Source organism: Topomyia yanbarensis, chromosome 3 (genome assembly GCF_030247195.1).
Source record: "Topomyia yanbarensis strain Yona2022 chromosome 3, ASM3024719v1, whole genome shotgun sequence".
Taxonomy (NCBI): Eukaryota; Metazoa; Arthropoda; class Insecta; order Diptera; family Culicidae; genus Topomyia; species Topomyia yanbarensis.
The window spans coordinates 211,239,440-211,266,068 of NC_080672.1; the positions used below are offsets into that span (position 1 = coordinate 211,239,440).

At 40.3% G+C, this 26,629-nt stretch overlaps 1 protein-coding gene across 3 annotated transcripts in view; it reads right to left on the reverse strand.

Moving 5' to 3' along the window:
* Positions 1-392: 392 nt before the first annotated feature.
* The window catches only part of LOC131689799 (vacuole membrane protein 1-like), a 282,024-nt gene continuing 255,787 nt past the window's right edge, over positions 393-26,629 (reverse strand). Inside the window, exons 4-5 of one of the 3 annotated variants that reach the window (XM_058975104.1) lie at positions 551-600; positions 393-427 (exon numbers count right to left, since the gene is read on the reverse strand). In XM_058975104.1, coding sequence (XP_058831087.1) covers positions 408-427; positions 551-600 — 70 coding nt within the window. In that variant the 3' untranslated portion in view covers positions 393-407. Of the gene's footprint in view, positions 428-549; positions 621-7,246; positions 7,297-26,629 lie in introns of those variants that run through there. The other 2 variants (XM_058975105.1, XM_058975103.1) reach the window with 2 other exon arrangements.

The following is a 26,629-nucleotide window of genomic DNA, read 5'->3' on the forward strand; positions in this document are numbered from 1 at the left end:
TGCCCCAATTGTCGCCCTACCATTTGATGAACAAAGATAGCAAACGCTGAACTAACCAACGGATTCAAATGGGTAGCGTGATAATAGAAACATTGCGAAAATAGGCTCATTATCCTAGATGCGTTCGCCATGTTATGCAAGCGACGATAGTAATGAAGAGCTTTACAGGATTGTTCTCACTGCTGTGATTATTATTGCCACTGCCATTTTTTTAATGATCCTGTATTTTTCCATCAATTTTTTCAGTGCCCGACATCTAGCGTAATGTACTTCTTAACTAAACGCTACGAAATTATTTTTTTATCACGCACTTTTTTCGGATTTTTGTTAGTGAGACAATTATGCGTAGAATATCAACAATGGGACAAACAGACTAAATATTTTTTCACGAAGTCTTCGAACAAACTTTATGATTTGGATGTGGTTTCTGAAAATATACATCAAAAAGGACTGTTTGATTAAAAAAAGTGAAAATGACCAAAAAGCAAAATGGGACAATTATGCGTAGAACGGCAGATTACTTAACCGCTAAAACCTAACCTAAACTTACCATTGCCATTGTAGAAACCTGGAATCGTCCTTCCACGGTTAATCAGGAACCTGTAAGAAGAAGAAAAACACTGAAAATGTATGTAAAATTAGAATACTTACCATTGAATTGCGAATAATGAGCTATAATAAATTGCAGCCTTTTAGCTGTGCAGTAATCAACTAAAAGAACGGTGTTAGTTCCGACTTCGGGAACATTCTAAAAGGATTTTCATCCTAAGATGATTGATTGCTACCCTTGGAAGTTCCTCCAACCGATATTCTGTAACTGGGAAAAGATACACCGCCGGAAACGAGCCAATCTAGAAGGTTTGAGAGTGCATTGGTGTTGAGCGCTTGAGTAGTACTGTTGACAGTTAGTCCTGTCATTTAGTCGCGAGTCCCGCACAATTTCCCAACCGGGCTGGTGTAAATTCACACAGTTAAGTTGCTTCGTTTCTCGAGATGTCAGAAGAACGTGACAATACGAAACCGGAAGGCAATGACAGGCACTGTAAATAGTGCGACCGTGCCGATGCGGATGACGATATGGTGTGTTGCGATATGTGCGAGTCGTGGATCCTTTCCCAGTGCACCGGTGTCAGCGAATCCATTGCTGAACCGGATAGAAGTTTTAAGTGTAGCAATTGTCTGGCAGACTGGGATGGTGCATCGAAGTCGGGTGTGTCATTCAACGAGTCGTCCGTCAGCAAGAGTAGTCGCGCATCGCAGAGGTTGCATCTCAGTTTACAACTTCCAGAGGAGCAACAAAGGATGAAAAGCAAGCAGAAATGAAAACCAGGAAAATGGAAGAAGCAGCCAAACTAAAGGAAATCGAAGAAGAACAAGAATACTTAAAGCAGAGGTACGATTTGTTGTTGCAAATCGGCGATGAAAATGATTCGGCAAGTAGGAAAAGCGGAGTCAGTGTCAAAAGGAAGCGCGAACAGATGGAGAACTGGCTTAATAAGGGAGCAAAAGTGGACGAGGCTGGTAAGTTGAAACCAACAGCGTCTGAACAGAAAGCAACCCTGTCAGTACCGGCTGTTAGTAAGAAGGATCGCGTAGTAGTAGCACCAACAGCAACAATCTCTGTTTCGAACAAGTTTGCTCCCTTGAATACGGATAAGCTTCTTCCTGATCCGACTATCTCAGTTCCTGGTGGGAGTGTCAGTGCTTTGACTAAATCTTTCGAGTCGTTGGTCGTATGGATGCCAGAAAAAGCGACCTCTACAGTTCCAGGAATAACAGGGGATGCAGTAGGTGGAAGTGTAGTCACGTCGGTCTTCTACGCGCCGACGAGTGCTGCATCGACAATCGGGCCCATGTTGACAGTTCCTAAAGTGACTCTTGCAGGAGTTCGAAATTCTCTGGTTTGTCGTGGTACAGCACCGGTTTACTCGTACCCAGGAACGACTGTCACAGGTCACGCCGAGAGGGTTCCGGCGATGCCGTATATTTCTAGTAGTTTTTATGGAAACCAGGAACAGTATTTGACTACAATCGCGTACAGTTCGTCAAAGTTGCCTACTTCGATTAATACCGATCCACTATATGTCGTTCCAAAGAATATGTCTCTTCTGCTGGCCAGTGGCAGTATAACGGTGCCGTACCACGAAATCCAATCTTAATACCAAACTAAAGAATTCCAAATAATTTAAATATATACACTGAGTATCCGAATCCGCATCCACCGACAAGTGTTCCGTATCCCGGGCCGAGACCGGAAATTGTACCCTCGATAGTACCACCATCTTTAGGATTCCACGGGAATGGGAGCAGTCTTTCAGTCAGTGTAGGGCCGAATAGTGCGCAATTAGCAGCTCGACAAGTAATGCCACGCGAATTTCCGAGGTTTAGCGGTGATCCTCAGGATTGGCCTATGTTCCACAGTTCTTTCAAAAACACGACGGATGTCTGCGGATATTCCGACGCTGAAAATCTAGCCAGATTACAGCGTAGTTTGGGAGGGGCAGCACTTGAAGCAGTTAGAAGCCGCTTACTTCTGCCAGCATCTGTACCCTACGTGATGCAAACGCTACATAAGCTGTACGGTAGACCAGAGATTTTAATAAGTTCTCTTCTGAAGAAGGTGAGGAATGTTCCGCCGCCAAAGTCGGATAACCTGAGCTCGATCGTTGCCTACGGATTGATGATTCAAAATCTTGTCGATCATATCATTCTGTCCGATCAACAAGTGCATTTGTGGAATCCAATGTTGCTTCAGGAGTTGATCGATAAATTACCCACTTCATTGAAGATGCAATGGGGTACATTCATGCAAGCGTTTGGGAGCGTCAACTTGGCGACATTCAACAGTTTCATGTCGGGATTAGTAAATCTGGCTTCCGAGTTGAGTATCGATGTGAGTTCTGTCCAGAACTACCATCAGCCACAGAGAGCGGAGAAGTCAAAGCCGAAGGAGAAGCTTTTCACTCATGCGAACGAACCACCAAGCGTATCGAAGGAGCTTGCGATAAAAGGACATACGTCAAAAGCGTGCCCCTATTGTGAGGAAGACAGTCGTCTGATTCTAAACTGTCCTCGCTTTAAATCATTGGACATCGGAGGCCGATGGAAGGTGATGCGGCAGAAAAACCTATGTCGACTGTGTTTAATCTCGCATAGTAAATGGCCGTGTCGTTCAAAAAAGGAATGCGGGGTAAACGGGTGTCGCGTTCGACATCATATGCTGCTGCATAGTAATCGTAGCAATACTTCCGACGGTGCAAGGTATGGAGAGATTGCTCACCAAAATCACCATTCTACGAAATCATTTTCACTGTTCCGCTACCTGCAAGTAACACTGTACGGAGACGGGAAACAAGTAGAAACATTCGTATTCTTGGAAGATGGGTCGTCATGTACACTACTCGAGGAAGGAATCGCAGCACAGTTAGGCATAGAAGGTGAACCTGATAACCTGTGATTGAGTTGGACCGGAAAGATTAGCAGACACGAGAAGACTTCAAAGCGACTGAGTGTGAAAATATCCGGTAATGGACATAGGGAAACGTTTCAACTAGCCAACGTACGAACGGTGCGGGAACTAGGCCTTCCAGGTCAAACGTTGGACTACACAGAGCTATCGAATACGTTCCCGATTTTTCAAGGCCTTCCTGTGGCCAGTTACACCGATGCAAAGCCCGGCATGATCATCGGAGTTGAACATGTACGGTTGTTAACAAGTTTGAAGACCCGTGAAGGCAGCAACAACGAACCAGTAGCAGATAAGACTCGGCTTGGTTGGTGCGTGTACGGGAGAAATAACGGAACTGAAGACTCAGTTGAGCAAGTGAACGTCCATACTTGCGGAGAGATGAGGAACCGTGACCTACACGATTCGATGCGAAAGTTCTTCGCAGTTGAAGATGCCGCTTCGGTGCAACAGTTGGAAACCGAGGAGGACAAGCCAGCACACAGTATTCTTGAGGCAACTACGGTGCGAAAGGGAAGTCGAATGGAAACGGGTTTGCTTTGGCGAAAAGAAGACGTGAACTTCCCGGATAGCTACCAAATGGCGATCAGCCGTTTGGAAGGTTTGGAGAAACGACTGGCGAAAGATCCCGAGCTGCGTAGGAAAGTCAAAGAGCAGATTGAGAGCTACGAACAGAAGCAGTATGTCTGCAAAGTATCATCTGCAGAGATAGCGAACGCAAACCCTCGGCGAGTGTGGTACCTCCCGTTAGGGGTGGTGACGAATCCCAAGAAACCAAACAAAATCCGACTGGTGTGGGATGCGGTCGCGAAGGCTTGTGGAGTTGCTTTCAACGACATGCTTCTCAAGGGCCCGGATCTACTCGTATCGCTAGTGAACGTCTTGTTGCGATTCAGGGAAGGCAAGATAGCAGTATGCTCCGATATCCGAGAAATGTTCCTGAGAATTCTTATCCGGGAGGAAGACAAGTGGTCACAGTGCTTTGTATGGCGTAGCTGTCCGTCGGATGAAGTTCAGATATACACAATCAACGTCGCTATGTTCGGGGCAACCAGTTCCCCCTGCACGGCTCAGTTCGTGAAGAACAAAAATGCTCTCGAATACGCGGAATCATACCCCAGAGCGGTAAACGCAATCTACAACCATTACGTGGATGATTTCCTTGACAGTGTCAACTCGGTAGAAGAAGCAGTACAGCTTGTCAAACAAGTGCAGTTTATCCACGCAGCAGCGGGGTTCGACTTCGGCAAAATTATGTCCAATTCGCAGGAGGTTCTTGATCGTCTTGGGGAAACTAGTTCACCGGACAGTAAGTCACTAGTATTGGACAACGAACACACGTATGAGCGCGTCTTAGGTGTAATGTGGGTTCCATCAGCGGATCACTTCACCTTCGACCGATATGGGGTCGTAGACGTTTTGGGCAGTGGCCAAACAGTTTCAACGAAGAGACAGGTGCTACGAATCGTGATGCCCTTTGGGATTTGTGGCGTATTTCGTAGTACAGGGAAAAATCTTAATGCAAGAGATTTGGAGAACGGGAACAAATTGGGACGAGCCCATATCAGAGCAACTGTATGATCTGTGGAGTAGATGGATCGAGCTGTACGAGACGATTGATGAAGTGTAAGTACCGCATTGCTTCTTTGGGAATTCTACAACGCCAGAGGTAGACGAAATCGAGTTTCACGCGTTCACGGATGCTAGCGTAGCGGCATGCGCGTGTGTAGTGTATCTGAGGATGGCACACAGCGGCGGTAGTTGGTGTTCGCTAGTAGCAGCAAAAACTAAAGTCGCACCACTTCGTGCGCTCTCCATCCCGCGCTTGGAGCTACAAGCTGCTATGATGGGAACACGATTGCTGCACAACGTTTGTTCGGCACTCACTCTCAACATACATAAACGCTACCTGTGGACGGACTCCAGTACAGTTCTGACGTGGCTTCGCTCGGACAGTCGCTGATATCACCAGTTCGTCTCGTTCCGAGTCGGAGAAATTCTTTAACTCACCAGCCTAGATGAGTGGTATCACGTACCTTCGAAGCTAAACGTAGCCGATGATGCCACCAAGTGGAATTCAGGACCGTCGTTTGATCCGGATAATCGCTGGTTTCAAGGCGGGTTCCTACGAAATGCGAAAGACCAAAAGACCAAAGCAATAGAAAAAGGTAGATGAAGTATATGCGTCAATCGAAGAGATACGAATGGTAGCTGTACATCTGACGTCGGAGGAGATCGTAGACATCGAACGCTTTTCAAATTGGAATCGTTTAGTTCGAACGATGGCCTACGTTCATCGGGCGATAAAAAGCTGGAAGCAGATTGGGAATAGTAAACACCGAAGACAAAATCCAGCTCAAGAGGATTTCGTGAAGGCAGAAGAAACCCTTTGGCGTCAGGCTCAATCGCAGGCATACAGTGAAGATTGAACATTGATGGCAGTGTTGACAAATGGAGTTCACTGCGTTCGCTGCTCCCATTTTCCGATGAGCACGGAGTCATGCGGTTACGAGGTCGGATTGGAAACGCGCCGCATATTCCGTACGCGGCAAAGTATCCCGTAGTATTGCCAAAGGAACATAGCATAACTTTTCTTCTGGTGAATTACTACCACCAACGGTTCCTTCACGCCAACGGAGAAACTGTGTACAACGAACTGCGCCAGAAGTTTTACTAAGTCCACTACATGGTGCCCTTCGAAGTCAAAGTCGGCTGCAGTCTGGTGAAAAGATGGATCTGCTTGTTTACCTGTCTTACGGTACGGGCGGTTCATCTTGAGCTAGCACATAGTCTTTCAACATCGTCCTGCGTGATGGCCTGGAGGTTTTTTCCGATAATGGCACTAACTTTGTCGGAGCCAATCGTCAGCTGTCGGAAGAAAAACTGAAACTTCAAGAGATCTTCGTAGACTGCGCCAACACATTCACCAACGCACACACTCAGTGGCACTTCAACGTTCCTGCAGCCCCGCACATGGGGGGACCCTGGGAGCGCATGATCAAGTCAGTGAAAGTCGCAATGAAAGCTGTTTCTGACAGTCCCCGTCATCCTAGCGACGAAGTATTAGAAACGATCATGCTGGAGGCCGAAGGTATTGTGAATTCGCGACCGTTAACCTATGTTCCTCTGGAAGCTGCAGATCAGGAGGCACTCACACCAAACCACTTCCTGTTACATGGCTCGAACGGAATCAAGCAACCAGCAAGCGAATCTGCGATCACAGGAAACGTTCTTCGGGACAGCTGGAAGCTGGCCCAGCACATTGGAAACAAATTCTGGCGAAGGTGGATCCGGGAATATCTCCCAATGTTGACACAGCGGGCGAAATGGTTCGATACAGTGAAGCCCCTGGAACCTGGCGGTCTAGTCGTCATAGTCGACGAACATGCGAGGAACCGCTGGGAACGAGGACGCATCCTGCGAGACCGGCAATGTTTCACGGGTCGGGGGATGTCGCCGATACCCCTTGTTCCGGCGCGTCACTGGTGAACCAAATATTCTATCCCTCGCTAACCTAACGTCACGACCGGGCAGTGCGAGCACTTTGACAGATGATCAACACAATCGGTCGATTAGTCAGCACAATTGCAGTGATTGAGTTAACAAGTTGAAAGTACATTTAGTTTATTATATTCGGTATCGGGATCGCCGTAAGTGGAACCTAAGGTGAATTAGGAGTATTAAGGTACGAAGCAATTATTAATTAATTATCCTAGAAATGATGAACTATATACTTACATTAATGCATTACTTACCCGCTAAAACCTAACCTAAACCTACCATTGCCATTGTAGAAACCTGGAATCGTCCTTCCACGGTAAATCAGGAACCTGTAAGAAGAAGAAAAACACTGAAAATGTATGTAAAATTAGAATACTTACCACTGAATTGCGAATAATGAGCTATGATAAATTGCAGCCTTTTAGCTGTGCAGTAATCAACTAAAAGAACGGTGTTAGTTCCGACTTCGGGACCAATATACTATAACATCTTCCCTCTTTTGATAATGAAATTAAATATAACTGTCTATTACATTGTCTTCCAAATAAGCAGTAGTATTATGTTTCTCTTAGGTTTAGCACGTGTTTCTTCGATTTCTGATGATTCTGGCGTTCTTGGTGTAGGAAATGTAGCAACACCACCCATACCGATGATGTTTCTATTAGCTGAATTAGATGGTGATATTTCAGATTCATTCACGACCTGCAGGGTTTTCGCACCTGTATCTTGCGTTGTTTCGGCGAACGGCATTATAACTGGCGCAGGTATTATAGTGGGTGTGCTTTGTTGCTTACGTGGTTTTAAATTTACCAAATCTCGCAGATATCGGTTGCCATTCACATCGACAACATATGATCTTTCTTTTAGCTTGTTGGAAATTGTCCCCGGTGTCCACTGCTTTTTTGTTGGAGACGAACTACTGCGACCAGTATTTAGATCTATTGTGGTATGCCCGTTCCTTAATCTAAGTGTACTGTCTACTATGACGTATAACTATTGATGAGTGATTGTCGTTATTGAGATACACATTCTTCCCAGTTAGGCACTCCACTTCGTATGAAGTTTATTACCTGCTTGGGATTTGCAGTCCAAATATCAAAAGGCTCCAATGTTCCTTTACCGAGGACTCTTAGTCTGCGTTGTATCAATGCACTGCATTCGCAGAGCAGATGCTCTGATGTTTCACTTTGAAATCCGCAGACGCGGCATGTCATCGGTTCGACGTCGAAAGAAGAGCAATGCTTGACGTCTGTGGCTGGGACACAACCCCGGATACCCTTATCCAGCGGATGTGTCAAACGGTGGAGAAGTGGAACGCAGTCTCGGCTGCTACCATCCAGATTGCCAGTAGGCTACAGGTAATCTGGCGAACCGAGCAACAGACGGCGGGCACGGCTAACTAGTGATTGGTTAGTTGGAGCGAAAAAAGGCCAAGCGCAAAATAAGAGAGTGAATGGTCTGTTCATGCCGAGGTAGGTTGGCGCAGCGAATGGCAACCGCGTAAGGGGTAAACCCAGCCACCCCGAAGCAAGACAGAAGAGTGAGTGTATAGGCGTATAAGTGGACTGCCTCATGCCAAGACGGGAGGGTCGTAGCGTAGTATGTTGGAACTAAGCTATCGATGCCTCATGGCGTGGCAGAGGAGTGAAAGGGTGAGCATCCAAGTCAGTCTCACACTGCATGTTAAGGGTGAGCATAAAAGTCAGCCTCACAGGTTGGTTGCAAGCAAGGAATGAAAAAGGTGAGCACAAAAGTCAGCCTCGCATGGTATGTCAGAAGTGGGGCCTAAGAAAAATGTCCCACATGGGATGCCAGAGGGAGTGACAAAGGTACAATAGAGTGGCACGATTGAGAGTGAATCAGGTGATAGGGTGAGCACCCAAGTCAGCCTCACATGTATGGGTAGGGCGAGCACAAAAGTAAGCCTAGCAAGGAATGAGTAAGGTGAGCACACAAGTCAGCCTCGCATGGAACGTAAAAGGTGAGCACAAAAGTCAGCCTCATGTGGGAGTGTTTGAGAGTGAATCAAAGTGCGATTGAGAGAGCACCCAAGTAAGCCTCATACAGGATGTATGATCGCGTGAGTGAGAGTGAATGAGTACATTTAGTACAGCCATCCCCCCAGAAGTAATACCGAGAGGTAGTTCCTGGGAGGAATGATGGCGGAGCCCAATGGAGTTTAGTCGGTATTAATGGCTGGTCACCATTCGAGTCCGACACGCCCCCAGTGCACCCCGTGTGGTAGATTGGACCCTACCGTTAGCACGTGTACTGGGCTAGGACATAAAGGTCTTCTCCATTGTAAAAAAAAAAAAAAAAGACGCGGCATGTATCGTTACCAATTTTTACATTTCTTACAAAAGATATGTATAGGATTCGCTCAAACTTTGAAAACTTTTTCCGAGGCCCGGAGGGCCGAGTCTCATATACCAATCGACTCAGCTCGACAAATTGAGACAATGTCTGTATGTGTGTGTGTATGTGTGTATGTATGTATGTACAAAATGTCATGTAATTATCTCAGCAATGGCTGAACCGATCTTAATGAAACTTCAAATGAAAGGCCTAATGTTGCCATTTGACACTATTATTTTTGATTTTCGATATGTTGTTTACTTTCTGAGATATGGACGATTTTGTCAAAGCACAGCAGGTTTTTCGCAAATAATTTCCGAACAATATAATATTGCCCAACGAAATGCACATAAATAAAAAGCTTGTAAAATTCCTTTCTAACAAGCTATAGATTGTCAAAATCCGTGCACGAGCGGCGGAGATATTAAACATTTTGTATTTTTAGTCCTCGCTTACCAATTTCCACTAACTAAAAATGAGATTGTTTCATAGAGCGTACTGCTTTACTGGTGTTTTAGGGACAAAACTAAACCGATTTTGAATATCGGGGTATGAAAACACATCTACGTGATTCAAGGAATTCGATGTTGAGAACATTTTGTGAATTACCTTTATAATAAATTAACTATTTCTCAAAAATCAATATATAAGTTCACTTCAAAGACAAAATAATGTGTTGATAAAGAAACAGTGAGTTCTAGTATTTATCCCTTGGATTAGGCATTGCGTTCAATCATGAGGTAAATGTTGGATGGTATATCAATACACAGATCAACAAGTAATTCACCTAATAGTGAGATAAAAGATTTCTCATATAATTATACTCGTGGCGTCACCGAAAGTAAAGTAGTAAGTATGTTTGAAACCCAAAAATCTAGCGAAAATTTAGCTCTTTTGCAAGACTTAGGTTATACTGGTTATGGCGCAAAAATTACTACTTACATTATTTATGATAAGAAATCAATATATCATAATAATATACCTATAAAAATGTCACTGCATTAACCAACATTTGTCATTCCTCACACGCCCCCCCCCCCATCTCTCTCTCTCTCTGTTTCTCTTCTATCGCATCTATCTAGCTATTTCTGTATCCATTTCTAAGTTGTGCGATAAGATCTTCTGCCAATCTGAAATATTTATTAATTGTAATTGCGAAGGTTTGAGAAAACAAAACTATTTTTTGTCTGCTGTTACATCAACTTAACTTTAATTCAATTGTATTCAAAGCCTTTATCTACACTATAATTAAGGAAATTCATGGCTATATCAGAAAAATATTTGGCTTAACTGGGTAATATGAAAGTTTGACATGAAAATTTCCAAAACAAACATTTCACGTGCGATATTTAAACTATTCGTATCTCTATTGAATTTTGAATGAAACATATGCTCAAAGACTGAAAGCTGAAGCCAGCAGGATTGGATTTGCCATCAACGTTTCGAAGACAAAATACATGAGAGGAAGAGGTTCTAGAGACGACAATGTGAACCTCCCACCCGAGTTCGGATTAACGGTGACGAAATCGAGATGGTCGACGAATTCATGTATTTGGGCTCACTGGTAACCGATGACAATGATAACAGCAGAGAAATTCAGAGACGGATCTTGGCGGGAAATCGTGCCTACTTTGGACTCCGGAGGACGCTCCGGTCGAACATAATTCGCCGCCGCACGAAGTTGATTATCTACAAGACGCTGATTAGATCGGTGGTCCTCTGCCGCCACGAGACCTGGACTATGTTCGTTGAGGACCAACGCGCCCTTGGAGTTTTCGAACGAAAGGTGTTGCGTACCATCTATGGTGGAGTGCAGATGGAAGACGGAACGTGGCACAGGCGAATAAACCATGAGTTGTATCAGCTGCACATTCGTTATATTGGTACGAACTTTCATGAGAAATAACGGATCAAAGACCAAAAATATCCACAAATTAAATCCAGAAAAAGAAGTCTCCCAAAGTATCCACTCTCGATGGGGGGGGAGGGGGTGTAACTACAATGTGTCTTCTAACTTATCGTCGTCCATATCTGGATATACTGAGTAGTTTGAACCATTTTTTTCACAGTATTGGTCTGTATAGGACTTATTTATCCATATTTCTTGCACGAGAATTCCGAACGAAACAATATGAAAGCTATAAGGATGAATGGAAAGAGACTGCATTGCAATCAAATGAATGCATGGCTTTTATGCTATCGACATTTCACACTATTTACTTCAATGCAAATAAAAACTTTTAAATATCTACCTGTCTCATTCACGAATCGCATTCTCCCTGTCGTTCTCTGTTCAAGGGGCTTGAAAGCACATGTGACCTTGTCTCACTTTACTATATTCAATTGCGCGTTAAAATACTAGACCAGTAAATTCTATTCTGTACATAAACCTTTTTTTCGGGAATATGTGACCAAAAAGTAAACTTCGAATTCCAAATCAAATTGAACGTTCCAGGTTCCTGATAACTAATTAAAGTCCAACAATAAAGTAGAAACATCAGAAAATCTTCAAATAACGCGTCAAGTAAAGAAGCATGAAAACAAAAAGAATAAAACCAAAAAAAAAAAAATGGAAGCCCTAGAAAGTCCATTGCAAATTTATTAGCCTTTTCTCAGAAGATGGTATTTTCAAAAACATTTCAAAACTTACTGATGCAATGGTTCTCAAATTCGTACAATCCGGTTTATTCATTTTATTCATTCAAAAATGTTTTTAGCTTCAAATATATGACCATTTCATTTCAATTAATTATTTCATTCAGCATATTTTTATTCGTTTTGTTCATCTCCGTTCATTTTACTTATTTTATTCGTTTCATTCTTTGGATTCACTCTGATCAGTTTATTCTTTTTGTGCATTTTACTCATATCATTCATTTAACTTATTTTATTCATTATTTTCATTGTATGCATTTTATTCATTTTTTTACAGTTTATTCATTTTGTTCAGTTTCTTCATTTTAGTAATCTGACTACTTTTTCAGTTTTAATCACTTCATCCAAATAATTTATTTGATTCAATTTATTTCTTTATATTGATTTATAACCTTTTACCATTGTTTAATTTTTCATTTTAATCAATGCATTTTATTCTGCTAATTTCCTTCATTTTATCACTTCAGTTCATTTTGTTTATTTGATTCGTTTGTTTTATTTATACATTTCATTTATTTTTTTACTTTATTCATTTTGTTCATCCATTCTTTTTATTCATTTGATCCATTTCAATAATTTGATTCATTGTATTCAATGGATGAATTAAATCAATTTGGTTCATTTAATTCATTTGATTAATTTGATTCATTTGATTCATTTTATTCATATCTTTAATTTTATGCATTTCATGTTCAGTCATTCGTTATATTTCAATCAATTTGTTAGTATGAGTCAATTTATTTTATTAATCTTATAACTATTTCTAAATATAATCTTAATTTTTATTTAATAACCTAATCTAATTTGATTCGCGTATTTTATAATTTTGATTTATATGAATTTTTCTACTTATTTTATGAATTTACAAGCCTATTATTTCATTTTTTACTTTACTTTTTTATTTCGGTCGTTTTGTTGATTTCTATAATTTATTAAGTTTATTTGAGATTTTATTCGTGCAAGGCTAGAAACTCATCCCACCTCTAGTTGGGTGCCTACTTCTCGTGAGTTCTGCAAACTAATCCAATAGTGAAATGTGTAAGAAATGTCTCATCTCACTGCTAGGTGGATTAAATCGGTTTTTTAAGATGATATTTACTCGGACCGTGTCCGGTAAGTAGTCCTGTCATGATGCTTAGCTCTTTTGTGTTTAGTCTAAGCAACTCCAGGCTTTTTTCTCGTTGGGTAAGATAAATTTCTTTGATTGTCGTAGTCCAGGTGTGGTACTCCAATTGTTCTTTATAGCTGTGATTTCCCACTTTTTCAATTCCATTTTGAGGGCACTCGATGAGACTCCACAGAATGGTTTTGGACCGATAAAATTAGTGGAAGACCCTCTTCTTGCTAGCTCATCGGCTTTTTCATTCCCTGCAACTCCACAGTGCCCTGGAACCCAGTATAAAATAACATGATTTTTCACTGCCAATTGTCGGAGTGCAAGAATACACTCCCATACTAGTTTTGGGCGACATATAGGAGCCCTTAATGCGTTGAGCGCAGCCTGACTGTCTGAGAAAATGCAGATATTTACATACCGGTATTTTCTCTTCAGACACACGTAAATGCATTCTAGAATGGCATATATTTTTGCTTGAAACACTGTCGGACAGTATCCCATGGACATACTAGCGTTTATTCCTGGTCCTGTAATCAGTGGTGAAAATTTTCATTTTCAAATGCCAACTTTCAGCTCAATCAAACCCAAGCATGATTCAAATTCAAAGCCTCCCTTAATCATTCACTTTCAAGTTGGCGGGATTTTCATAACCAAACCGTACATCGTCATTTCAAATTGATGCATTTTCATTCACCAACCAAAGTTGTCATCTGCTCTGTAGAGGCCAGTTTAGGTTAAATGTTGACATATTTTGTATTTTCAAGCTTACATGAACAGTAAGAAGTATGTCTAGAGTAGTTTTGCTTGAAAAATCTAGTCAATATCCCAGAACAGAGATATTCACAGGGTCAATGAAATCGGAAATGAATGGAAAATGATTGAGCAGCCCGGCTGTTTGAATGAATGATGCAAACGAAAAACGGCGAATTGAACATAGTAGGGCATGATTTGAGATTTGTTCTTCCTTTAAGTTCAAAACAACCTGGTGAAAATTTGCAGCTCTGCCTGTAATACCAGATCCTGTCAAAATGATTCATTTTTGACCCACCTGTGAAGAAAATTACTGAGCCTGGGCGGAGACTAGGGCCACTTTGTTCCCAGGTTGACCGTTCAGGCTCCATAATTTTGTAAGTAGTTTCAAAGTTCGGCATCGCATGATATCGGTTGCCATTCGCATAGTCTTCATTTGCAAAGACGAGGTTATTTATAGGAAAATCTTTCAAAACCACAAGATGTCCTGTTAAATTTCCAGATAATAATTGTTTATGACGACTTATTTTCAATGCGCTTTTTTCCGCCTCAAGTTGTATCACCTGATGTAGCGGAAGGAGATGCAACATTGCATCTAATGCTTTTGATGGAGTACTTGATGTCTCTTTTGTTTTAGACCACCAAACTAGCGAGGCATATGTTATTCTTGGTTTGACTATTGTAGAGTATAACCAGTGAACCATACTTGGTCTGAGACCCCATTTTTTGCCAATTGTTCTAGTGCACACCAAAGAGCGCTAGTTGCCTTGCCTATAACCTGCTCAATGTGCGTATTCCAGTTTAGTTTTTATCGAGTATCAATCCCAGATGCTTTACCTCAGAAGACATTTCAATTAATGTTTCGTTGAGCAAAAGTGTTGATATGGAATATTTCCTTTTTCTAGTAAACGGGATTTTGATTGTTTTGGAGGGATTTATGTTCAGGCCCTCCTTTTTACACACTTCGAAGTGAAGTTTAGTGCAGATTGCATTCTATTTGAGACAGCATAATCACATTTTCCCCTCACGAGGATTACAACGTCATCTGCAAATCCAATCACTTCGTATCCCATTTCAGTTAATGATTTCAATAGCTCGTCTACAACTAATGACCACAATAAGGGTGATAGAACTCCGCCTTGAGGCAGTGTTGCTAAAAGAGCGAGAAGCCAACACATCCTCCACGTTCGCCTGCGAGCGCGAGACTCACACTGTATGCTCCCTACTGCTGTACACACGTTTTCGAAGAACTCTCAAATATGTGACAGTCAGCACGAGCGTCAATTATGTTTGATTCATGCAGCCCGGGGACAACTTGACAGCTCCCATATATTGAACTTATAAGCAAGTTTTGTGGTGATTTGGTGATGTCATGGCGGCTCGAATGGAACAAAATTTAAAAAAGGCGCATCCCATCTATTATTTTCTCCATCTGTAAAAAATGAACAATTTAAGCATTTCACCGAATTTATTTCGCTGATAAAATTAGAAACTGTCCTCGTTCCACCATACCATAACAGAACCATAGATTCCATTTTGTATCTAAAAAATCCAAGAAAAATATTCAGAAATTTAGATTTTTAGATTTTGAAAAAACTTTAAGATCGAACCAACATGAAATCTTCCGGTAGAAGCCGTTCCATTAGTTTTCTGTCGAGCTGAAGCCGAGTAAAATGCGAAATGAATTCTGAAGGGATCCGTACCAGAACCATCGCAAAATCTTCCGGACAGAATTATTGCAAAAGTCGAACAAAACTCTGGCAAGAGTCGAACATAATTGTACATTTCTGGCAGCATTCTTTCTAAAACCGGGCACTACCGGTTTGCTGCCAGAATTCTGGTAAAAGCGCACAAATTCTATCCAAGGCCATTTTTGTTGTGTAGAAAATCCTACATATTTTGTTTATATTTCCAAACTAAATTCTAGAATTCTTGACGTTCTTGATTAATTTAAACAAGATGTCATAGGTTCACGAATTGCTAGGCTTGGTGATTCGATTTCATTAGCCAAAATGTTTTTCATGCATATTTCTCGGGCAAAAAGCTCCAACGATTTACCGATTACATACTTCACACAACAATAAAACTAAAAAAAACAACGACTTCCAGTTAAATTTATAATAAGATTTATGTAGCTTGCTGATAGTTTCCAGTTAGGGATAAATTTATTCTCTAATAATTGTTTTCTTTATCCACATTTTGGAATACGTTTTTTCTAAATGTTGTTCTTGCTGCATTGACGGCGTTCATAACACACGTAACGAAATACGCTTTTCTCTTGAAACTTTTTCGTTTCGTTGTTCGTGGTCCTCGTACGGAGAAGGCATACTAGCGCCACCATCAAATCAGTGGTACATATATGAAACAAGCACTATCTGTCAAGTTGTCCCCGGGCTGGATTCATGTGAGTTATCTGCCTTCGCTATAAGCTCGTGTGTCACTCGCGCTCTTGTCGGCTCGCTATATATCAGCTCTAACGACGAGTGGGTTCCCATGACGGGACTCCTCAGCTGCGAGTTTTTGCTGCATGCCACCCACTCCCGTGTACTAAGCACTCTTTACAGCTTTGAAGATGTTTATTAGAACAGCACGTATACTAGAGATGGGCGAAACAGTTCACTTCGAAGAACCATTCCCGACTGAACAGTTCTGTAAAAAGAACTAGTTCAGATGAACCGTTCTTCCGTTCAGCTGATAATTTACTTGTATCTAGCGAATGTCTCTCAAAACATTCGATTCTTGGAGAGGAACCAAACAGATGCTGCCCAAACTATTATACCCCTGTATGCTTAACAAGTTCATCAAGGGTAGCGATTTCTTCATGATGTATAACTAGAGAAATAGAGAATGTGATGAGTCGTTCTTCGCCGGTTCCATTCTGGGAGAGCACAGAGAGCGGTTTGTGGGACGGCAAGTCGGTTCATTTTCATTCGTTCGCTTAAAAATCGGTCCGAGAAATTCGCCAAACGGCTTTAGGTCAGGTTCAGTTCATTCGCTTTGAAGAGAATTGAGAACTACAGTTCTTTTAAAAAGAACTTCCGTTCGCTCATTCTCTTCGAAGAACCAGTTCACTTGAACCGTTCGCGAACGAATGGCCCATCTCTAACGTATACACTCTTTTAGCAACTGGGAGCGCTCGTAAAGGAGCGAAGAGATCAGGTACGGCATTCTGATGAAATCCTAAAACAGCACAAGCAAAAACTAACTAAACAGTGCGCGCGTTCGCATTAAATTGTCATTGCATACATACGTTATCTATCTATACAAATTTATGCCGGTCGTATTTAAAGAACAAATTAAATATATTGTTTTTCATATTTTTTTAAAAAATCTGTAATAAAATTATAAGTGCGGTGTCTTAAATAAAACTTGTCTTTTAAGGGGCGTCTACCATAGAGTGCTCAAACTGAAAGCAATTTTGTTATACGATTTTGATGGTAAGGTGACAATGGACCTCTCGTTAAGGTTTATGTATACATTCATTATGAATGAAAAATTTTCAGTCAGGCAAAGCCACACATACGAGCTTTCGAAGAGAAGACGTTGAACCCTTTCCATGTCGAGGAGTGCCGCGGCGGACATGATAACTCTTGATACAATTGTCTGAAATAGGAAATTCAATAAAAAATTTAAAACATAGACTTGTAGTTACTCGATGAACCAAAAAAAATATAGAACAGATGGAATTTCGGAAAATGGCATAAGATAAACCGAAAAATAAAATTCGTTCACTTTTCTTCAAAATAACGAAGAAGATTTTTGTATTCCATTTTAGCTTAGTACATCGACTGACAACACATATTATGCATTCTCATAAAAACTGTTGTTATCGTCAAGAAGAATCAGTATTACCGAAAACAATGTTGTTCAGTCATGTTCAAATCTCAATTAGTACAAATTTATAAAACTTTCTATATATTTGTAGAAATGATCTAAATCCAAGATTATGTGTATGAATAAGAGAAGCAAGTGAATCACGATAGTAGGAATTAGTTCTTAGATATTTCGTTTCTTTAGTCATTTTGATTTTCATTTAAATTCAGCATCTTCAAAATTTTCATTTTCAGAATTCCACCAGGACGCTCAAAGAGAAACTATTTTCATTTAAAGTTTGATTTTATTAATTACCTTAACTATTCTTTACAATTTGACTATTAATTCGATAATTTATCATCCCACATCCATGCTTTTCGTCAAATTTAAATATTGAATCATCCTTTATACTATTTAATTACCATTGAAAATAACTTCTTTATACTTAATTCGGCAAAACAACCCGTTCGGGAAAATACCAGTCGGCAAAACAAACCCGGACCCTAGTTAATTCGTTATCTGGGAATAGCCAGCGTGAGAAGTTGACGAGCTAGTAAAAATTACTATTTCAATGCTAGTAGTGGCACAAAAACTCGATTCGAACCGTATTACGCACTTAACATTCTACTAATAAATTTATCTCGAACACTGGTTAGTTCGACTGACCTGTCTATGAGAGTACCATCTCCATAACTTCAAATACATGTGTTTGGCAGCTCGCTGTTTTCAGTAGCAGCTTTATTACTCACACTTTTAAAGTGCAGCGTTCAGCTTAGTGGAAAGTGCGCAAAATCATTCACTGGAGATTTCTTCTAACATAGTCTGCTGGCTGTATCAATTTAGGACTGTAAACAAATGCTTTAGAGTATATAACGCACGCTGTACTTTTCTTACAGTTGAGGACAGATAGCGTATGTTGGAATTGGTCACGAAATTTTCAACAAATTAAGTGCTTATGTTTAGAAATTCGCTTTATGACGGTAGTCGATCTCCTACATACATATTCTCTAGAAGCCAATGTTTGTTAATGGATTTGAATTTTTGTAGTGAACCGCATTAAATGCGTTTATCTCGAAACCATGTATTTAATCAGAATATCAAGCACAGGTCTTGATCCGATTCATTTAATGCAAAATGTACCAGGAATGGCCATAGATGTATACTACCCATGATTGCATATTTGTCCCGTTTTCTATGGAATTTCCTATCTTTATGGGACTGACTTGCGATCATAGGCAGTATAAGTCATAAAGATTTTATAAACCTTGTGAAATGAAACAGGCCGTGGATTTGAAGTTCAAAGATGATGTCGTGCAGGGGTCGACGCCATTTTGAATTTTGGAATGATAAAAAAATCAACCAATTCAGAAATTATACACTCAAAATATAAATTCGTGAATGGAAAAAAAATCGTGCAATGCACGAGTTCATTCCTCATTTTCTGCAACGAAGTATTTTCGTGCATTGTAAATAGTAGATTTCGGTCATTTCATTCACAAATTTTAATTTTTTTTTGTATTTTGCATATTAAGTGTACATTGTACGATATTAAAATTATTTTTCGTAAATGAAACGAAATGGTGTTATTTAAAAAAAAAGTTTGTGTGTATTACTAACAATTTCGTTGTTTGCACGAATTTATTTTCGTTCAACTTAGAAAAGTTATCGTGTTCAATTATAAATAATTTCTTTTTATTCGATCTTTTAAGATCGATATTTGTATACCATTTTTTTTTAATTGAAGGCTGGCAAAATGAATTTTATTTCAAATTTGCATACCAATTTTTTTTTTTTAATTAAAGGGATCGATCTGGCAAAATGAATTTTATTTCAAACAGCTCACCACTAAGATTTTCAATTTTTTTATGAAAATTAGTTTCACTCTTGTAGCAACTATTCAATTCGATATTTTATGAAAATTATCTGCACAAAACAAATTCTTAGCGATTTATGCATATATTCTTTCAGTGACATAACGTGAAGGCACATAATTCCGCGCACCAAGGCATGATTAAAGCTAAATTCGTTATGAAAAATCAATCCAAATTGTTAGAGTTATGCAATAAGTCCCACTGGCTAGCAATTTTATTATGTTTCTCTGGAAAATTATAATAACAGGAGAATTTAAACAGAATTACACAAAATTACAAAAATGAAAGATGTGTTGTTGCACCAAATTCCGCGCATCATAAATTGCACGGAATGAAATTCCGCGCACAGGTGCTTCAAATTCCGCGCCGAACATTATTTAGTAGGATTCCAATAATTCCCCTTTCCTCATCTAAATCTATAGGATTTTTTATTAACGTATTGTTCAAGAATACGAAAAACTACCTGAATAGAATTTTTACTCAATTTTAGGTTTACTTAGGTAACTGCGGTGAATATAATTTCCATTGAACCACGGTAAAGAATCTATCGTTTGAATTGTTTCTTTTTGCTATGTGTTCGAATTGTGGATTAATTCATTACATTTACATCATTAGTTTTAGATTGGATTGGATTTTACACTGCAGTTCCCTTTCTTTCCGTTCTTCGTCTAAAGTTTTTTTACTTGCTCGTTTTTATCTGTTCTGTAGCTTTTTATTCAATCTCACTTCTCCTTTTTCTTTGCAAATTTATTTCAACAATTTTTTCTTCTTTGTAACCTTATCGAAATATTGCTGATAGTCTAGTCGAAACAAACGATAATTATCCTTTCATATTGTATTGGAATTTACGTTTGCTGGTTTGTGACAAGATTCATCAAAGGATTTTGCGATGTTACCGGTTCAGCAGGTTCTGTAATCAAATTTCTTCCAGTAACCGTTGGAAGCAGAAGTTTTGGAAGATTCGTACTAAACCAAAAACATAAAAGAGTATGGGTCAGGTACATGTACTGTTTTATCTCCCTGGTTTAGTTCGAATCTTTCATAACTCCGGCTCAATGTTTGAAGACAGGTTTGGTACTCTTCCAGATATGTTTGAATGTCGCTGAAAGAAACCTTTTATCCATTACCTTCCCGGAGTTTTCGCAGCTCTTTAGATTAAATGGTCGGTGTTAAGCCAGACTGGACTATGTGACAAAATATTGATTTCGAGAAAAACGAGTTTAAATTTTGAATTGCAGCATCCTCTACGTTATAATTATTTTTTGCCATGATTCTTGTTTATGATTACATATTTCAAATCTGGCAAAAGTTGAATGTTGCTGAAGAAATTCTTCATCCAGTATTTGCATTATCTCATTTTTTTGAAGTTTTGCGACCTAGTCCGGTCTGACTTAACACCGACCAAATGTCCTTGCCGGACCATAAGCAATGGTTTTTGACGCTTTCTAGAGTGTATTATATGTTTTTCTTGTTGGCTGAGACTACAATTTTTATGAGCGGAATTGGGTTCGCCTAAATTTAGTGCACCTTTTTCCACGCACTGTAATTTCAGCGATAATAGCCTAGATAATACCTATTCATTAATGTGCTGGCCATTTTGTTCTTATGAATTGTAATTCAACACACTCTTTTTATTTTGATGTTTACAAGTTTGAAAATGAAAATCAACCGTTTCGCTTCAAATGAGTTATACTGTCTACATTATGGTCTTAACGCAATCACTTAGGAAATATGCAAACATGGCGGCCACAAGAACGAGCGTTCTATTTTATTATTTTGCAGGTATATGAGCCACCAGAAAAAATATTTTTTGAAGTAGAATACTTCTAACGTTTCAATATGGGGTCCCGTTTCAAAAATTTCAGTTGAGAAATTTTCCCAGGTTTGAAATGCGAATTTCTTCCGTTCTACTGATCGAAATCGCAATATTTTTGCACTATCTGATCGGAAATTTGTGCACGTATTTCGTATTAAATTTCGGAATTAGTGCGACTACTATAAATAAACCAAAACAAGGATTTTTAGAAAATCCTTCGGAAACAGCGAGGAAAATGCGCAATTTGCCAGCATATCCCACGCAGAGCCGTCAAAAAGGAGCATGTAAGCGTTTCATTACATACGGGAATGTTATATATACAGGTCACGCGAGCTTGTTTTGTATCAGTGGGTGCTCGCTTACCACACGAGCAACATGCTCGTCCGGACGGTACAATGAGCGGTATCATGTTTGCGTTCCCTACCAAGCGTCACCGCAAGGTTCTTCGTGATAAAATCCAGGGAATCACCAAATCCGCCATTCGGCGTCTGGATCGTCGTGGTAATGTAAAATGCATTTCCGATTTAATCTACGAATGCTGATGGTGTGCAGGAAAATGTCATCCGAGATGCCGTGACTTATACTGAACACGCCAAGTGCAAAATCTCAATGAATGTCGTCTATACTTTGTAGCGGCAGGGACGCACATTGTATGGTAGAACTCACTTGTATCATTATAAAAAGGCCCTTTCCAGGGCCACCAAACTCATTTCAAAGAATTAGTTTGCATTTTCTGTTTCATGGACTGTTTCTCTCTGGAGAGCAATTTGGGTTAAACCCTAAATTATGATTTATTTCAGTACGCAAATTGCAAATAAAACCTGAAACAAACTGGAGTGAAGTGGAAAACATTACTACTGCCCAAAGAAAAGGCCCTTTTCAGGGCCATCAATTTATCGACAAAGAATGAAATTGAAGTTTTGTTATTACAAGCATCAGCTTGTCAAGAGCGTTGGATGGTAAGTGAGCAACTTGTGAACGACGGTATTATTCACAAGCTTTCACGTAGAATGGCACAAAATCAAAAGTTATTTGTGATTTATAGACAGTTTAGTGTAATGATTCAATTTACAAAAATCGAACATTTTCTAACGTTTCGATATAGGTGCTCCGTTTCAAAATTTTCGGCCAGAATGCTGCCTGTTTTTTCAAACGTGAAAATCTGCTGTTGTATTGAATGAAAACCTTCGATTTTTGCGCTGATTGGAAATAGTTGTGACTAATTCTGTAGAATGTACAATTACTGAAAATAACGGATTTTGTGAAAGCAGTGGTCGGTCCGTACAATTCGATTCCAAGCGAGCCAGACTAGTTTTCGTTGGAAGGTCCACCTCTGACAATAGAAGAAAACTATTTTATTTTGAATTCAACTACAACTTCCTTGAAAACAGCACAGTTAAAAAACTTTTGGGAAAAACGCGCAGACCTTAATTTTCCACTATAATGGAAACTGCCTGTGCCCCGCCGCACAGCATCAAGATTGATAGTAATTCAAGCCGGGAGGAAAGAGGTTGTAAGGCAATGGAAAACGAAAATTTCATTTATATCTTACTGGAATATAATTGGCTGGTCCTGAAAAGAACTTGTTGGTTTGTGGTTTATTTTGGCTCACAATTTAGGCCTGCTCGATTGCTGATAGCTGTGAATTTCTCGCAGGGCGACAGTTTCTGTTCAGTAGTGATGAGGCTTCCTAACGCCAACCGTGACTGGGGCACTTTTACACGGCCTTCGTTGCTTACTGCTTGCGGGGAGGCTTTCCTTGAATTGAAATTTTGTTATTACAAACATCCGAAAGTAGCTTGCTAAGAGCGTTCGATGGCAAGTGAGCCACTTGTGAACAATATCGTAGATTTCACGTAGAATGACAAAAAATAAAAAGTTATCATTTGTGTGTTTGTTTACAGTTTCGTGTTTACTAGGCGCATTCAAAAAAGGTTTCAATTCTCAAACATTTTACCAAGGTGCCGTATTACATTACTCTCTTTACCCTGAGTGTTCGATAACCTCCGTATTGGAAACACAATTTCAATTTTGTTCTTTATCAAAAATATGTGGTCGACCAACCAAGGGGTGGAGCTATGACGAACACATATTGAGGACAACACAAAAAAGGACGAGCTTACATTGTGCTGTAGTCAGGTATAAAAACTCAGCATGCTGTTGCTCACGCTCAGTTCGTTTCCAGCATCAGCATGCAGCAGTTCGTTTGCAGCATCTCCCGCAAAATTTAAACCGCCGTCCGTTTGCTGCTGTCAGAAGAGTTGGCCAAGCACGCCGTCTTCGATGGCACCAAAACTGTTACCATATACACCAGCTCCAAGTAAATTTCGAACACTGTCCAAGCAAAAGGCCCTTTTCAGGGCCATCAATTTATCGACAAAGAATGAAATTGAAGTTTTGTTATTACAAGCATCAGCTTGTCAAGAGCGTTGGATGGTAAGTGAGCCACTTGTGAACGACGGTATTGTTCACAAGCTTTCACGTAGAATGGCACAAAATCAAAAGTTATTTGTGATTTATAGACAGTTTAGTGTAATGATTCAATTTACAAAAATCGAACGTTTTCTAACGTTTCGATATAGGTGCTCCGTTTCAAAATTTTCGGCCAGAATGCTGCCTGTTTTTTCAAACGTGAAAATCTGCTGTTGTATTGAATGAAAACCTTCGATTTTTGCGCTGATTGGAAATAGTTGTGACTAATTCTGTAGAATGTACAATTACTGAAAATAATGGATTTTGAAAGTAGTGGATGGTCCGTACAATTCGATTCCAAGCGAGCCAGACTAGTTTTCGTTCGTCCACCTCTGACAATAGAAGTAAACTATTTTATTTTGAATTCAACTACAACTTCCTTGAAAACAGCACAGCTATAAAACTTTTGGGAAAAACGCGCACACCTAAATTTTCCACTATAATGGAAACTGCCTCCGCCCCCGCAGGGAGGAAAGAGGTTGTAATGCAATGGAAAATGAAAATTTCATTTATATCTTACCGGAATATAATTGGCTGGTCCTGAAAAGAACTTGTTGGTTTGTGGTTTATTTTGGGTCACAATTTAGGCCCGCACGGTTGCTGATAGCTGTGAATTTCTCGCTGGCCGACAGTTTCTGTTCAGTAGCGATGAGGCTTCCTAGCGCCAACCGTGACTGGGGCACTTTTACACGGCCTTCGTCGCTTACTGCTTGCAGGGAGGCTTTCCTCCGGTGGACTACGCAAATTGCAAATATGGTCAGAAACAAACTGGAGTGAAGTGGAAAACATTTTTACTAGACGCATTCAAAAAAGGTTTCAATTCTCAAACATTTTACCGAGGTGCCGTATTACATTACTCTCTTTACCCTGAGTGTTCGATAATCTCCGTAGTGGAAACACAATTTCAATTTTGTTCTTTATCAAAAATATGTGGTCGACCAACCAAGGGGTGGAGCTACGACGAACACATATTGAAGACAACACAAAAAAGGACGAGCTTACATTGTGCTGTAGTCAGGTATAAAAACTCAGCATGCTGTTACTCACGCTCAGTTCGTTTCCAGCATCAGCATGCAGCAGTTCGTTTGCAGCATTTCCCGCAAAATTCAAACCGCCGTCCGTTTGCTGCTGTCAGAAGAGTTGGCCAAGCACGCCGTCTTCGATGGCACCAAAACTGTTACCATATACACCAGCACCAAGTAAATTTCGAACACTGTCCAAAGAAAAGGCCCTTTTCAGGGCCATCAATTTATCGACAAAGAATGAAATTGAAGTTTTGTTATTACAAGCATCAGCTTGTCAAGAGCGTTGGATGGTAAGTGAGCAACTTGTGAACGACGGTATTATTCACAAGCTTTCACGTAGAATGGCACAAAATCAAAAGTTATTTGTGATTTATAGACAGTTTAGTGTAATGATTCAATTTACAAAAATCGAACATTTTCTAACGTTTCGATATAGGTGCTCCGTTTCAAAATTTTCGGCCAGAATGCTGCCTGTTTTTTCAAACGTGAAAATCTGCTGTTGTATTGAATGAAAACCTTCGATTTTTGCGCTGATTGGAAATAGTTGTGACTAATTCTGTAGAATGTACAATTACTGAAAATAACGGATTTTGTGAAAGCAGTGGTCGGTCCGTACAATTCGATTCCAAGCGAGCCAGACTAGTTTTCGTTCGTCCACTTCTGACAATAGAAGTAAACTATTTTATTTTGAATTCAACTACAACTTCCTTGAAAACAGCACAGCTATAAAACTTTTGGGAAAAACGCGCAAACCTAAATTTTATTTATATCTAACTCTATAATTGGCTGGTCCTGAAAAGAACCCGTTGGTTTGTGGTTTATTTTGGGTCACAGTTTAGGCCCGCTCGATTTCTAATAGCTGTGAATTTCTCGCAGGGCGACAGTTTCTGTTCAGTAGCGATGAGGCTTCTTAACGCCAACCGTGACTGGGGTACTTTTACACGGCCTTCGTTGCCAACTGCTTGCGGGGAGCCTATCCTCCGGTTGACTTACGAGCGGTCTGTTTGGTACGGGCCATGTAGCGAAAAATGTTGATCTGCTATTGCTCTGATGCTGGTATTCGTAGTATGACGACGGTCAAACGAATGACGAAAGACCCTACCGGCCGATATTACTATCGCTCTCTCGCTCGTTTTCGTGCCCTCATCCATAAAATTTCAACAATATTTTCAAAGAATATTGCAAATTGGAAAACAACTTGATAATTCCAAAAATACTCCCAAAAACCTAAAGTGCCAAAGACCACAAAATCGCATAGAAATTGTTTGTTCCAGCAGTACTTTCGCAGAGAATTTCCTTTCGGGAAATGGTTTTTTTGGCGGGTAAATTTTTTCCATTGCAATGCAGTTCGCTGATTGGTCTATTCAGATTTGCAGAAAGTTATAAAAGATTGAACAGTATGCTACGTAGTTGTTCAGTTTGAATAATATGCGCAAGAAAGCTTGTGGTATGGCGCGTTCCCGGCATATGCAGGCGAAGTACGAGGCGAAGTACGAGGCAAGCCGCAAGCGAAAGAGGCAGGAGCCTTCGGCGATGCAGACTGGCGAACCGAGTCGCCTTCTGAGGCGAGTTGAAACGGCAGAAGGGCCGCAACGTATCGTTCATCGAGCAGAGGTGGTTGAAGAGCCGCTTCGAGTGGTGGAAAGCTATTTGGTGGAACCGGGAAGTTCGTCCGAACTCGACCCAAGCACGATTCGAGAAGAGTCCTCGGTTGGATGCAACACTGGTAAGTACTATTTATTTATTTGCCGTTCATTGAATTCACAGTTGTCATTCATGCATTCATAG